Raw genomic sequence first — 14,775 nt, forward strand, 5'->3', positions numbered from 1 at the left:
TTTGTCATGATTGTGGACTGGAGGGAAGGCTTTGCACCGGTTCTTGTGATACCCTCGATTGAGGCTCTATAGGTGCTGGTTCTGGAAAGCGCAGCATTGGGTGTTGGGTTCGCATCATAGCTTGTATCACGAGCCTGGTAGTTTAGCGTAGCATAGCGGTCTTTGTCTCATGGTACACCACAATTCAGTGCATTTTCGACCAAACGCTTTTGCATCTGCTGCTGTGTATGATCCGTGAGACCCACGAGGCGGGAGACAACACGACGGGTCAATCAAGTGTGCTCTCTAGCGCTGCTTTCTAACCACAACAGTGGTTTGACGCATAGTATACTCTACTTTTACAACGTCTTCTCTCTCATATGTCATGGTATCGTTCATCCCCACTACAGGCCACCACTGCAACCTTTACATGCCACCCTCACGATTCGGACCCTCAAACCTTAACGCCCCCTCCCTCCACTGCATCCTCCTTTCCCACGCCACTCTGCCCCTCTTCCTCTTCCTCTGCAGCGTCTTCTTTGTCCTGCCTCAGCGTGCTCGTTGGCACCTCGCTCTCCATGCCTGCCTTGCGAAACACAGCCTGCATCCAGCACCTATACATTTTCAGCCTCCTCTGCCTGTTGACCAGCATCCGTCGGTCGACGCCAATGTGCGCAATTTCAAAACCCGGCCTGGGAGTGTCCAGATCGTTGACGTCATCGTGGCTCTGCTCTCTCGTCTGCATGCCAGGATCGTGGAGAGACAGACTCTCCATCTTATCCGCGATGACACCCTCGGCCTCGGTTTGGGATATGGTGGTGTCCGCCACGTTGCCAATGGTAGTATCGCGTTTTCTGGCGCCGCCCCAGATATCCTCGAGTTCAGACTGCTCGAAGAAGTAGACGCGCGTACCGTCGCCGCGGACGTAGAAGTTTTCCTCCATGTAACGGCCTTTTTTAAAGCGGACTTGGGCGAGGTCGCCGCGGCCGTAGTCGCGGAAGAGGACTTGGCCGCCCGGCTTAAGAACCCGCCAGATGTTGCGGACGGCTTGGTCCCACTGCTTGGGACTCAGCGCGCTGAAGATGAAGATCATGAGCACAACGTCTACGCTGCCTTCAGCCAGACCTGGGGGGAGCCCGCCATTCTCCGAGTCGGGAGCGGCGGCCACGTCCCAGACGTCAGCTTGTATGCGCTCCGGGTCGTAGAGTTCGTGGTTGCGGATGAGCTCGACTGCCTTTTTGGAGAAGTCGCACGCGTGTATCTTCAGCCGCTGGTTCCGACTTCTCTGCAGGATGGGAAAGGCGCTGTTCCCTGCCCCGGCGCCGACCTCCAACAGCGTAGCCTCTGGCCCATCCTCGGCGCCCAGTTCTTCTAGAATAGGAAACTCCTGTGCCAGCCATTTGCGGTTCTTGAAGAAGTTGGTCTTGTTGTTTTTGTAGAACTGGTTCCACCACTTCTCGGGCTGGGCGTTGTAGCGTTTGCGATCAAAGTCGGAAACCGGCTCTTGCCGTTGTCTGGAATACTGTTCTTCTGAAAAGGCGAGGTAGTTGGAGTCGACGGTTACATGGTCCCAGGCGTTGAACTCGAAGATGTTGTCGCCTTCCTCCAGGTAGCGCGAACCGAACGCAAAGGGATCGCTGCGCTTCTGATTGTTGTCTGGGTCGTGGGAGCGAGACGGTGGGGCGCGCACGGGTTGTAGAGAAGCAGGCACTCCATAAGCGTCGTTCTCGGCGGAGTCGAGGGCGGCTGGCGATGTGGCCGTCAGAGCCTCTGGTGGCGGCGTGCAAGCTGGAGTATGCGGAACAGGATCGACCGTGACTGCGAAGCGCATGTGCTCCATTGCTTTGGAGAGTTGCTGTTTCGGTTGTGGTTTCCTGGACATGGTGTTGTCTGTCTGGAATCTCGAGTCGCCGGCATCGTGGACACTCGCGCCACTGGCAGTTCCCGCGTGTGCACCGTTCATGCTGTCCGTCTTCGCAGCCATCTCGGACTCCTGACAAAGTCGCGTAAGCGGGGAATCTTGCAACTCATGGAGGGGAAATTTCGAGCGCTAGCGCCCAAAGGAGTTTGGTTCAGCCCTGGAGGTCCCTGACAGCCTTGGAGATCCCATGCGTCATGCAGAGCCGCAGCCGCATCAATATCTTCTCTAGGGCTAGCGCGGATCTGCGTCAACTGGTGTGCCATCTGGAGCGTGATGCGCTCATGGGCTCTGGGCTCTCAAACCGCTCAGCCACCATGTCGAGGTGACACCGATCAAACTCTGCACATACACAACTCCACCACATATCGACGCTTGGCCAACCCGTAATGGCATCCCTGCGATTCACCCGTCCAACGACACGCTGCGCGCGCCCACGCCAACCCCCCTCGCAGCGGCGGACCTTCCTGCCCAACCCCTTCGAAGCCCTGAACTCCGCGCTGCCATCTTCGTCGTCGCCGCCACAGATCCTGACCGCCGTGCGCACGCTGCCCTACCCCTCGGCCCCCGTCTACTCCATAATAGCCGACGTGCCCAACTACCAGCACTTCCTGCCTTACTGCCAGCGCAGCGACATAACCAAGTGGTCTGCACCGGACAAGGTCTACGGCCGGCGCTGGCCATCCGAGGGCACCCTGACCAGCGGCTTTGGCGGCATAACCGAGAGTTTCGTGAGCAGGGTGTACTGCATACCGGGGCGCTATGTGGAGAGTGTGGGCGGGAATACCGAGACGAGTTTGAAGACGGAGGATATCGCGCATCACCTCGACGGCGGCCAGCAGGCGGCGGAGCAAAGGGAAGGCGAGAACGGCCTGCTTACCCACCTGCGGAGTAAGTGGACTGTTGAGGCTATACAGAACGACCAGACACAGGTCAGTCTGGCAGTCGAGTTTGCGTTTGCGAACCCCATGTATGCCGCTCTGAGTGGGGGCGTCGCGCCCAAGGTGGCAGACTTCATGATCAAGGCTTTCGAGAAGAGGGTCCAAGAGCTGCTGAGGAACAACCCCGACATGGTCAGGGCGAGTCTAGCGGAACTGGATGGTAGTCGCTTGAAGAGGTAGCCATCACAGTCAATCCATGAGCAAACGAGTCACGTTTAAATCCAGCGTTGATTGCTAATACCCCCACCTACCCCCTGACTACTTCATGCTCTCGAAATACTTCCTGAACCGCGGCTCATGCTCCAGGTCGCAGGCCAACACCGCCTCGTAACAAGCCATAAGCAGTTGCGGAAATTTGACCGTCCAATACCTGAGATAACCGCTCGGCAAAGGCCCCACCTTTGCTTTGATTGCATCGTCCATATCCTCATAGTGATTCTTCTTGTTCCTGAGCGCCCTCAACAAATCCAGCATCTTGTCGCCTGTGTATTTGCGCTGTTTCCCGAGCGAGTTGATGAAGCCCTGATCCAGCTTGGCGAGAAAGTTGCGTCTGTGGTCGAGCACGTCTTGCGAGGCTTCTTCGAGCACCGACAGGTGGGCAGATGGCGGGTCCCGAGGTTCACGTTCCCAATGATCGGAGCAGTCGCACAGGAAATCAAGGCGCTTCTGATCATCCCAGAAAAAGGGATGGTTCATCACTTGGAAGGCGTTGGGACGGTCTTCAGGCCTGGGTCGCAGCATCCAGTGGATGAGGCGATGTGGCTCCACAGAGTCTGCACCGAGAAGCAGGCGATCGAGGTTCGACTTCTCCTTCTTGATGTTGTATTCACGGATCTGCATCCAGCCTTCTTCGTCGTCAAAGGGATGGCAGCCGCCGGTGAGCACGTAGTAAAACACGCAACCGAGAGAGAAGATGTCGACGGCCCGCTTCACGCCTTGCGCGACCGGGTCCGTGGAGCTCGACGAGTCGCGAGAGAAGCCCTGCGAGCTGCCGTTGGCTAGTTCCTTGGGCTGCGAGATGAGCTCAGGCGCTTTCCAGCCAACAGTGCCTGCATTGCCAGTCGTTCCGACAAGGGTACTAACGTTATCGGGCAGCGTCTTACAGAGTCCGAAGTCAGAGATGACGAGCCGTACATCGTCCTTGGACGTGATCAACGGCTGTGCGATGAGTATGTTCTGGGGCTTGATGTCGCGGTGGATGATGCGAAGATGATGAAGGTGATTCAATCCAGCGGCCAGTTGGTACAGACAAGCGGCAGCTTTGCCGCTGATCTTGTTCACCAGACACTGATGGCTTTCGGAGAGTTCCTCGCCTGGACGGCCGTCTTTGTAAAGGTCGAACAGGCTGGCCTGGCAGAGTTCGACGGCGATGTAGAGGAAGTTTTCATCCCTCTCGTCGTCAAAGTAACGGATGACGTTCGGGTGGGGATCGCTGTTCTGCAGAAGCTTTACTTCTTGCTCCGCGAGTCCAAAGTATTGCGGTAGCATGCGCTTGACAGCCACCTTGACCTCCTGAAGCGGCGTTAGCACAAGAAATTGAGAGCGAACGGAGATTCAGCGTACCTTCCATTTACCCTCAAAGACAAACGTTCCTCCGCTCCCGTTGCCAAGGAGTCGGTCTTGGTCTATTGTCAACTTGCCGATCCGCTTGATCTCGGATACGTTCTGCACGTCGCCGCCGCTGACAGTGAGCTCATCTGGCTGCAGGCTCGGTCCTACCTCGAGCTGCTTGGCTGCATCTACAATTCGATTGACCTCGTCTTCCTCCTTCTGTTGGTTCTTGCTGAGTTTACGTCCGCCACGTCTGCCTCGGTGTGCTTTCTTCTTCTTGGGAGTCGTGGGCGCGGCTGACGAATCCTGAGAAACATCATCGGTACTGCTAGTCATCGGTTGAGCGTCCACGTTGAGCGGAGTGCCAGGCAGGACCTCGTCTTCGGCAGGGGGGCTACGTTCGACAGTTGTGGTCCTGGAAAGGGGCGCGAGATCTTCGTCTTCGTCGTCTGGGACGTCAAAAGTCACCTTCTTCTCCTTGACCTCCTCAGCAACGGGTGCGGCAATGTCAGCTTTCGCTACAGTTCCCACCATCGGCTTCTCGGAAACGAGGTTCTCGTCGACTATGAGAGGTAGCGCCTCTTCTTCTACAGGTTGTACTTGCGGCTCGGCAGAGGCGGGCACAGGAGCGGGAGGCAACTTGGCCTTGGCCGAATGCAATAGTCTCTTCAGGTGGCTCAGACATGATTCGCGTAGTGTTGGTTTCACGGAAGCACCAACGAATAGGCCAGCTGCAAGGAAAAAGACCAAAAGCTTCATCGACGCCATTCTGTCCTGCGTCTGGGCTGTCGCGTCTATGGTCGGTGGTTGGTCCTGCTCACGGTGCGACGTCTCCGGCTGATTGGACACGGCCTGGTCGTTCAACGTTGGGTAGTACGTCGTGGCAGGAACGCCTGGCAGCTGTGCCTGCTGGCTGGGAATCCGGTAGTCTAGCCTGTGAACACCGACGAGGCTGCTCTTGTCCGGCAGCAGGTAGGCCGAGTCCCACTCGTAGGATACTTGATCCTGCTTGTAGCAAGAGGCGTCCGGTGCACCGTCGGTGACTGCGGGGTAGTTGACTTCGGACAGGGCATACCAGGCGCCGGACTCGGTGGTGTTGAGCAGGACGTGGTTGGCTTTGTCTTCGGAGAAGATGGGGCCGGCTGGCTGTGGGAGCAGAACGAGGGGCGGCTCGCTGGATTGGTCGTTCAGGGGGCGGGCAACGTCGAAGACACGGGCGACAGGGTAGGGCAGGCGTTGGCGGTAGAGGGGGCGCTGGTGGGATCGCGGGCGCTTGTAGTCGAAGGCGATGACTTCGCCGTTGTACATGGTGTAGATGTACTGCTTGTCCAGGGTCTGGTCGTACTGGGACTGCAGGTCCTTGTCTCTGCTGTTGGGATTCCACTCTGCATACTTGAGGGTGCAGATGAGCTCGTTGGTCTTCTTGTTGTGGATGGTGATGGTGTACTGGGTCTGGCCAATGTCGATGACGCCGCGGCAGTCGCGCTCGCGCGTGGTGAAGAAGTTCTTGGAGTCGGGGGCGCAGCTGTCGTCGTAGGGGAAGTTGCCGCCCGGGGTGAAGCTCTGCTTGACAATGCCCGAGGCGGCGTCGACGAGGAGCATAAACGTCTTCTTCTCGACGTTGTAGACGACGGGGAGGTCCGGGTCGTCGCTCGAGTAGGGGGCGCTCTCGGCGAGCTGCTTGACGGTGACGCCCAGGTGCTGGAGCTGGGGGTGGGGCCCGGGGGTGAGGAGGTACAGGGCGCCGTCCTCGCGGGGCTCGACGATCCACACAAAGGACTGGTGCTGGGGGCCGGGGCGGTCTTCCGAGACGTTGTAGATGGTCTCGAGCATGGGGCGGCCGCTCAGCTCCCAGATCTCCTCCCCGTTGTAGCGGTCGCGTGCGTGCATGTGGCCGTCGACGGTCGCCAGGAGAACAAAGTCCTCGACTTCCCAATCGTGCAGAGAGCGCGCACTGGGGACGAGGCCCCCCGAGGCAGCGTGTCTGGCAGGATGGGCTCTGACAGCGCTGATGGCTGGAGCAGAAGGAACTTTGGTAGCTACGGCGCGCACGTTCTGGTCGTTCAAGGGCGTGTAGGCAGGGCGGCCGGGGGCGTCGCCTACCGTGTCTTTGCGGCTGGCCTGGCCGTGGTGGGGTGCGAGCATGTGCACCTCGGCGCGGGCAGACGTCTGGTGCACATGGCGGTCGAGTGGATGCTGCTGCTGAGCGGCCACAAGCGTGACGAGGACGAGGGCGAGCGTCGTGAGCGTCGAGCCAGCTCCGGGCGGCCGGCGCGGGCGTGGCATGGCACGGCGAGGGTCCTGCGTCGATGGAGCGGAAGCCTAGGCAAGGCGGCGAGGGCGAGCGAGATGGAGCATCCGTGGGTGCCGATGGGCGTGGGCAGGAGGAGGAGCAGTGTCCGCTGCCGTGATGCGGATTTTGGCCTCGATGCTAATCTGCGGGGGCTTGGTGTAAACTGGGGTCTGGCCGCGCCTGCTCTCGTTTTAGTCCCACCCTTGGCACCCTGCCCACGGCATGAAACTGAACAAGACATGCTGCGAGGGCTGAGCATGCCCGCGAGTCCGTAGAGACACGTCGCGACATGGCCTGATTACTTCACTCGTCATTTGCCAGCAACCGCCGACGTGCATCAAGTCCGGCCAGGCCCTGGAAGCAGCTCGGACATGGAGGACGCAAAGAAAAATGGTCCTTAGCCAGCTTGTCGGACTGCATTCATGACTTCCGTAGTATACACCTATCTAGTGTCGACCCCTTCACGCCATCACGCTTGCTCGTCCCATGCCTACATGCGCTCACGTCTCCGCGGCGCGCTTCGGATAATGTTGTCTACGCGCAGCAGCAGCTAGATCGTGTTAGTCGGGTCCCCAGCTCAAACAATGGGCAAACTCACCTCGGCAGCCTCCGACGCCGACGACACCACCGCGCGCTTCAGCTTGTAGCTCTCGATGACGCCCAGCTCCCTCATGTCCGTGATGCCACCTCCAGGAGACAACAGATCCAGGCCCGAGCTAGTCAAGCCCGAGTAGACGGCTTTCCGGAGGCGTGTAACGAGGTCGCTTGAGTCGAAACCGGCATTGTCGGCCAGGATCGTGGGCAGTTGCTGGAGTGCCTTGGAGAAGGACTCGACGGCAATGGCCTTCTTGCCAGCCACGTTTTGTGCAGCCTCCGCCACCGCCTTGGCCATGTTCATCTCGGCACAGCCACCGCCGAGCGTTGTCCTGGGCTCCTTGATTGTTTGCGACAGAACGGCAAGGGCATCGTGTAGCGACCGCTCAGCCTCGTCCAGAAGTTGCTCGGTTGCGCCTCGGAGGACAATGGTGCATGCCCGTCCAGCGTTGATGCCCGAGAATCTGATCAAGACATCCTCTCCGATGATGACCTCTTCGACCAGATCGCAGTGGCCGAGCTTGACGTTCTCCGGGTGGTCGAATGTCGATGTGATTTCTCCGCCCGTGACCAGTGCCAGGCGCTCGATGCCGTCAAAGTCGGCATGCTCGATGGAGCAGATGCCGGCGTCCGCAAAGAGCTGCTCTGGCCAGTTGTAGATGAGCTGCCGGTTGACGAAGCAGTTGATGCCGTGTGCCTTGATGCGCTCGACCTTGGCCTTCATCTTCTCGCGCTCGGCCTTCTCCAGCTCCGCGAGCTTGCCGGTCGAGTCGACCTTGACGCGTGCACCGAAGATCTTGATCTTGTCTGTGTCCATGGCTGTGTTGGCAACCAGAATCTTTGCGTTTTCTATGCGCTTGGGCTGGTTCACACCGAACTTCTTGTCCAGAATGAAGCCCTCGTCCAGGTACGAGTCCTTGAGCTTTCCGCCAGCCTTCTTGATGATCTGGATGTGCGTGAGGTCGGTCGAGCCTCCGAGCTTGAGGACGGCGTCGACGGCGAGTTTGGCAAACTGCTGTCGGTCCTGCGAGAGCACCTTTGAGCTGAGGGTCGTCCGGGCGATGGCCTCGAGGTCTTTCCTGAAAGCCTGCTCGTCGCTGCTGTGGTCTACGGCAATCTTCTCTAGCGCCTTGAGGGCCGCAGAGCTCGCTATCCTGTAGCCCTCGATGATGGTCTGGGGGTGGATCTTCTGGTCGACCAGCTTCTCGGCCTCTCGCAGCAGCTCGGCGGCAAGGACCGTGACTGATGTGGTGCCGTCGCCGACCTCGTCATCCTGGACCTTTGAGATGTTGACCAAGACCTTGGCGGCGGCGTTGTCGAGGGCAATCGCTTTGAGGATAGTTGCGCCGTCGTTGGTGACCATGATCTCGCCGGTAGAACTGCACACATTAGTCGCAGCACACTATGCACGGCGCGGGGTCACGTACGCCGACTGTAATATCTTGTCCATGCCCTTGGGGCCCAGTGTGCTCTTGACCAGGTCGCCGACGGCGATGGCGCCTACAAAGGCCGAGAGACGCGCATTCTCGCCCTTCTCCTCGGTGACGTCCTCCGCAAAGATCTGGGTGGGGTTGGACTGTACGGGCGTCAGTACTGTTGCGCCTCTTCGCGTGCGGCGGGCGGCATACCATCTTGCACGCACTCGTAAACAGGCAAGGAGGGGAATTCGGGAGGGCGTGCGGTGGGTGGTGGGTAGTGTCTGAACGCGACTTTTTTCTCGGCCTGCCCGCGTTGGAGCTGTGTTTGCGGTGTCTGCGGAGCTTCCCCGGCCAATGGTTCCACCGGAGCCCGTGACCGTCTAGATGCCTACGACTTCTGATGCCTACGACTTCTGATGCTTCACCACCGCACCGGACTCTGCCGTAAGCCTGATGCTGTAGGCGCACGCTCTCCCGCCTCTCGACGCACCGCACCTCTTTCCGCCGCGCACAATGTCCAAGCGACCCGCGCTGGAACCTCTCGAACAAGTCTACGACGCGCCGTCGCCGGCACCAAAGCGCGCCAGGGTCGAGGATGAAGACATGGAAAGCCCCCAGGCCAATGGCGCGACCAGCAACGGCCGCCCCATGTCTCCGCGCCAGCGCGACCGGGGGCAAGTAGCCGTCGCAGGCGCACACCAGGAGGAGCATGCGGAGCTGGACGAAGACGACAACGAGCCCGCCGTCGCTGCGCCGAGACGCCAGACCGCCCCAGAGGCTGGATACACCGACCTGTACCTGGACACGATCAATCGCAAAGTCCTCGACTTCGACTTTGAGAAGCTGTGCTCCGTCACTCTGTCCAACATCAACGTCTACGCCTGCCTCGTATGCGGCAAATACTACCAAGGTCGCGGCCCAAAGTCACAAGCTTACTTCCATGCTCTGGAAGAGGGACACCACGTATACGTCAACATGGAGACGAAGAAGGTCTACGTGCTCCCCGAAGGCTACGAAGTCACGTCCAAGTCGTTGGATGACATCAAATTCGTCGTAGATCCGCGCATGACCAAGGACGAGGTCGCGAAGCTGGACAGGGAGCCCAAAGTGTCGTGGGACCTCTCAAATCGAGAGTATATACCTGGCTTCGTCGGCATGAACAACATCAAAGCGAACGACTACTTCAACGTTGTCGTGCAAGCTCTCTCCCACGTGGTCCCCTTGCGGAATTATTTCATGTTGGAAGACCTGTCGAGTCGGCCGCAGCTCGCGCAGCGCTTCAGCACGCTTGTCCGCAAGATCTGGAACCCGCGGGCGTTCAAGACCCACGTCTCGCCCCACGAACTGCTCCAAGAGATTGCGTTGCGGTCCTCAAAACGGTACACGCTCTCTGATCAGTCTGACCCCGTCGACTTCCTCTCGTGGTTTCTCAACAACCTCCATCTGGCCGTTGGCGGCTCGCGAACAAAACCCAACAGCAGCATAATCCAGAAGGTATTCCAAGGCACGCTGAAGATCGAGCAGCAAGAAATCACCGCTCGTGCAGATGCCGGCGACCGTCTCCGTTTTGAGGATGCAGCCGTGCAGACCGAGATATCGCGCTTCCTCGTGCTAACCCTCGACCTGCCCGCAGCCCCTCTCTTCCAAGACGCACTCGAGAAGAACATCATCCCGCAAGTCCCCCTCGTCAACATCCTCTCAAAATACAACGGTGTCACGCCGCAAGAAAAGTCCAAGAACCGGGTTCGCTACCGCCTCCTCCACCCCTTACCGCCGTACCTCCTCTTCAACATCAAGCGCTTCTCCAAGAACAAGTTCGTCTCGGAGCGCAACCCAACTATCGTCACCTTTCCCGTTCACTCCCTCGACATGTCGCCCTACGTCGAGCCGAACCCCAAAGAATACCCACCCGGCGAGCCCATCTGGTATGATCTCGTAGCCAACATCACCCATGAGGCTGTCAAGAAGAAGGACGATAGTGTCGAGGGTGAGCAAGAGAGCAAGGTGTGGAGAGTGCAGGTCAAAGACCGAGCGAGAGAGGAGTGGTACGGCATTCAAGATTTGTACGTCGAGAAGGAGAGGGGTGAGACGCTGTTTACCAAGGAAGCATACCTAATGGTCTGGGAGAGGAGAAGAGGGCAGAAACCAAAGGCAAGGTAGCAAGGAAGAAGTAGAGCTTTGTATGAGTAGTTTCCGGTGGGGTGTTTGATTTGATGTCTGCCGGGTGCTTGGGAATATACCAAAGGCAATCGAGGTGCTTGCTTGGATGTCCTTTATGATTATCCCCCCAACCGCTATTGCTCTCCATTGTGTCTCTCGTATAATGCTCTCAATACCGCCTGATGTCTGTCCTAACTTCGCTTCAATTCGAGTGATTCCGCTTACTGGCTGTTTGATCTCACTCTCACTCCAATAGTTCACATGTAGAAGAGAGAGGTTTCGAGTCAGACTGGCGACTTGCTCCACACTGGCTCTATAAGAAGACAACAGGTGAAGAGCTGGGCAGCTTAATCAACACTTGGTAATACATCAGCCCACACATGTGACGTTGCCAGGTGCTGTCCATAGCAAGGATTACGAATGCTCACCTCACATCTCAAACTCAATAACAGAAATAAACAAGATGGAAGTAGAAGGCAATTTTCGGCTGTTGCTATTCATTCCTACACATGGCTCCGGCGCTAACCCACCCTCCTACATCCATACCTCCACCTAAGTACCCCAAAAAGGGACACCCTCTACCACATAATCCCCTTCCACTCAAACGTGCCATCAATATTCCGCCACTTCTCCTCCACAATCGCACTTTTCCACCCCATCATGATAGCCAACAGCCTACAGCTCGTACTACTGACCGTGCATACCACCGTGTCCGCCTTGCCCAGTACGCTCAAATCCAGCAAATAAGCGCGCCCAACCAGTTCGCGCAGTTTCATAGCGCCATCAGGCACATCGACGCTTTCGTCGTTGACCTTCTTCATGTCCTCCGCGTTGCCCACGGGCTGGCCCAGAGAGAAGAAGACGTCGCGGTAGAATCCGCCTTCCCAGCCCGTAATCTCGTCGATCCACGTGTTCTTCTTGGGCTGCGATTGTGCGGCTTCGAGAGCGGCTTTGGTGGCGAGCACAATGCGGTCTTGGGCTCGGATGCTGTTGGGACCTAGTTCGGGAGAGTCGTAGACCAGCGGGTCGTCCGAGGCTAGTATCATCTTGGAAGTTGTGTGGCGGGGGACGAGAGGGTCGGTGGAGGACGAAAAGGGGGAGGAGAGCAGGCTGCGCTGGGCTTTCTTCTTGAGACCGCCCTCTACCATGTCAATGTAGAGGTCGCGCGCTGTGTCCACGTAGCGCGCTAGTGGGATGTAGTCTTTCTGGTATTGGTATTCCATGGGGTGCTTGTCGCCGTGTCGGACGTGCATGGCGATGCTGAGGCCGCCTTCGCTCTTGACTTCGCCGTACATTTCTAGTGCCCGTTGCAGGACGTAGGTCTCGTCGTCTGAGCGAAGTCTGAAGAGTGCTTCGTAGCCAGTCCTAGCCAGGCCGAAGATCTTTGACTGCCGTTGGACGCGCATCTTTGTTGCGTCTTCCCACTCGTCTGTGAAAGAGTGGCCGAACGTGGACTTTAGCGTTGCCCCACTGACGACGATGTGGCGGGCGGTGTGTGGGCATGGTACGATGTGGGATGGAGGAGGCGGGAGGCAGTTCGCAGAGGGCGGAGGCTGGAAGTAGGACGAGTATTTGCCATAGGGCCTGGGAGTGTCAGTGTCGAGTAGCAGCGGTACACGGACGAACATACCAACGCGTGTCATCGATGAAAAAGGCGCGCTTCTCAGCTTTGGCCAAACCGTACGACATCCACATGCGCATCAGCGTGTTGCCAAAGCCTGCATCCTCCGTCTCCATAGCATAGGTCAAGGTCCTGTCACAGACCTTGAGTCCCGCTGTAGAGATGCCATCCTTGATAGCCTCGTCTTCCACAAAGCCCTTTGGCCTTCCTGCAGCCTTGGATGGTGGCAACAAGCCTTGTTGTTCCGCTTCTTGGACGTCGATGTAATACTGATCCTGCTGGTAATAGTTCAGCATCCTCTTCGCGAACCCGGACGAAGCATGCGCCTCCTGCCTCAGACCCTTTGAGACTTCCATGGACTGGTGGCAGATGTCGCGGTACTGTGCCGGTCGGAGCGGGAACTCATAGTCGGACGGTATCGACACGGTCCACCTCATCTTTCCCTTCGCATCCTGGAGGGCGAGAGCAACTGGCTCGTGGGGCAACTGACTGCCACCAACCATCTCCCATTCTTCCTCGTTGCCATCCTCGTAAGCAGCCGCTCCTTGTGAGTGTGCGTATATCTGCCTCAGCACAATCCACAGTAGAAATGCTACTCCACAGCACCCTATGAGTATCCGCTTTACCAATCTTGAATGACTCGGCTGGGTCGTCTTCTTGCCGTGTTTCGGTAGCAGGCTCGGAAGGCTCGGACTCGGCGGTGGGGATCTCGCAAGCAGACCACGTCTCGAAGGAACCGTGGGAGAGAGGAACGCACTCGAGGTGGCAGATTGGGGCGGCGGGCTTAGTTGTGAGTAGTGAGCTGTCGACTGTATGGACAGATTCGGATTCCGTCTAACATGCATCTTGGACAGCTTCTTCGCAGCCTGGTTGAGCATGTCGGTTGCCGTAGACCTGCTGGATTCAGAGGACGGTGTAAGATATCGGCCAAGTCGGGCGGCCTCCTGCAGTGTATGGTACCACTGTGATGACGAAGCTGTACTGCTAGTATATGCAGTCGGTAGACGTCACTGACCCTGCAGCGAACGCTCCAACAAGCAAGTAAAGATGTAAGTAGTCAAAGGAGGGGACGTAGGCACCGCCTATCAAACAAAGCAAACAAGCAGGTAGGGGTAAATAACTACAAGAATGTAACTCGGTCTCTTCGGTTCCTCAAGATGCGAACCAACGGAGAGGGAGAAGCAGACGTTCAAGAAGCCGTTCAAGAAGGCATTCGAAAGGGCGGCAACCTAAGGTGTCTGGACGAAGGCCCCTCCTGGCGCAGGTCGAGTTTCACAACCAGAAACAATCCGACGTCCGAGCAGGATCCCGCAACGAAATGATCTCCATCCAGGAGCGTCCGAGTCCTTAGCAGGAGAAGGGTCAGCAAGCGATCCAAGGCACCGAAGCGACGATTCAAGATGCGCGGCAGACACCAAGATAGGATCAAAGGTAAGATTGCGGGAGATGGCACTTGCTGGATCCAGGAAGGTTGCAGTGTAAATGCGGAAGGCGCAGGAGGGTGCCTCGATTTGTCGCATGTGCGCGGGCCACGTCGTTGTTTCAGAATGGCCTTTTAGTGCAACGTTGTTGACGCACTGGTGCTTGCTAAGACGACCCGTCTCCGGCGCCAAACGCCTTCGATGCTAGGGTCGAGTAGCCAAAACCACATGACAGTGACACCACTGGTCGCTTACACCAGTAGCGGCCTGGGACTTGGGCATGTAGACTGGTTCGTTTACTGCGAGTTTGAAATAGACAGTGTGTAGTCAGATGGTGTGAGGTGTATTAAAGGAAGTCTGTCATGCGCATGCAAGTAAGACGATCTCGGGAGCTCGGGATCGGAGGTATAGTACTTGGGGTCCTGTGAGATGCAGCTGGTAAGACGGCACGGGGTCTGAATGTAAAGCATACTTTCCATCGAGAGGGTGTGGAAGCTACTCTCCATGGCTCCATATCGTATTGTAGGCAAGAAAGATGCGCGAAAGCTATGTAAAGGGGGTATCAGATCGAAAGTCCCTCGGCACAGGAAGATGAAGAAAGAAAAGTGGTAGTGTACAATCCTCCGGGGCGCATCGCAATGAGTAAACAAGCAGAAAGCCGCCCCTGCATAGCATGCGTACGTGTCCCGTACGCTGCATCCGATTTTCCAGTCCATTCCTGGGCCATGATTACTCCGTTGCCAATAAACGCCTGTCGCTAATGTGTTCCTCGCAGTTGAGGATGTTGCTGAATGAGAAGAAAAGTTGCAAGTACTGTGCCCCGCGCCGCTCGTGCCGACATCTCGTCTCATCTCATCTCATCCTCATTACCGTACTTCG

At 57.6% G+C, this 14,775-nt stretch overlaps 6 protein-coding genes across 6 annotated transcripts; 2 read left to right on the forward strand and 4 right to left on the reverse strand.

Annotated features, from left to right (window-relative positions):
* Positions 1 to 433: 433 nt before the first annotated feature.
* On the reverse strand, positions 434 to 1,963 carry J4E93_010825 (uncharacterized protein; the record flags this gene model as incomplete). Its single annotated transcript, XM_049348701.1, has 1 exon — positions 434 to 1,963. The coding sequence occupies one exon, from the start codon at positions 1,961 to 1,963 to the stop codon at positions 434 to 436; it is 1,530 nt and encodes a 509-aa protein (XP_049194155.1).
* A 323-nt stretch (positions 1,964 to 2,286) lies between these two features.
* Positions 2,287 to 3,018, forward strand: J4E93_010826 (uncharacterized protein; the record flags this gene model as incomplete). The annotated part of the gene is made up of 1 exon (XM_049348702.1): positions 2,287 to 3,018. The coding sequence occupies one exon, from the start codon at positions 2,287 to 2,289 to the stop codon at positions 3,016 to 3,018; it is 732 nt and encodes a 243-aa protein (XP_049194156.1).
* Positions 3,019 to 3,096: 78 nt separating this feature from the next.
* Positions 3,097 to 6,675, reverse strand: J4E93_010827 (uncharacterized protein; the record flags this gene model as incomplete). Its single annotated transcript, XM_049348703.1, has 2 exons — positions 3,097 to 4,350; positions 4,402 to 6,675. The coding sequence occupies 2 exons, from the start codon at positions 6,673 to 6,675 to the stop codon at positions 3,097 to 3,099; spliced, it is 3,528 nt and encodes a 1,175-aa protein (XP_049194157.1).
* Positions 6,676 to 7,172: 497 nt separating this feature from the next.
* Positions 7,173 to 8,907, reverse strand: CCT2 (T-complex protein 1 subunit beta; the record flags this gene model as incomplete). Its single annotated transcript, XM_049348704.1, has 4 exons — positions 7,173 to 7,232; positions 7,281 to 8,655; positions 8,704 to 8,852; positions 8,905 to 8,907. The coding sequence occupies 4 exons, from the start codon at positions 8,905 to 8,907 to the stop codon at positions 7,173 to 7,175; spliced, it is 1,587 nt and encodes a 528-aa protein (XP_049194158.1).
* A 300-nt stretch (positions 8,908 to 9,207) lies between these two features.
* On the forward strand, positions 9,208 to 10,854 carry J4E93_010829 (uncharacterized protein; the record flags this gene model as incomplete). Its single annotated transcript, XM_049348705.1, has 1 exon — positions 9,208 to 10,854. The coding sequence occupies one exon, from the start codon at positions 9,208 to 9,210 to the stop codon at positions 10,852 to 10,854; it is 1,647 nt and encodes a 548-aa protein (XP_049194159.1).
* Positions 10,855 to 11,432: 578 nt separating this feature from the next.
* On the reverse strand, positions 11,433 to 13,353 carry J4E93_010830 (uncharacterized protein; the record flags this gene model as incomplete). Its single annotated transcript, XM_049348706.1, has 2 exons — positions 11,433 to 12,438; positions 12,485 to 13,353. The coding sequence occupies 2 exons, from the start codon at positions 13,351 to 13,353 to the stop codon at positions 11,433 to 11,435; spliced, it is 1,875 nt and encodes a 624-aa protein (XP_049194160.1).
* Between the last annotated feature and the right edge of the window lie 1,422 nt (positions 13,354 to 14,775).

This window comes from Alternaria ventricosa (assembly GCF_023758065.1).
Source record: "Alternaria ventricosa strain BMP 2768 chromosome Unknown scaffold_36, whole genome shotgun sequence".
NCBI classification, from domain to species: domain Eukaryota; kingdom Fungi; phylum Ascomycota; class Dothideomycetes; order Pleosporales; family Pleosporaceae; genus Alternaria; species Alternaria ventricosa.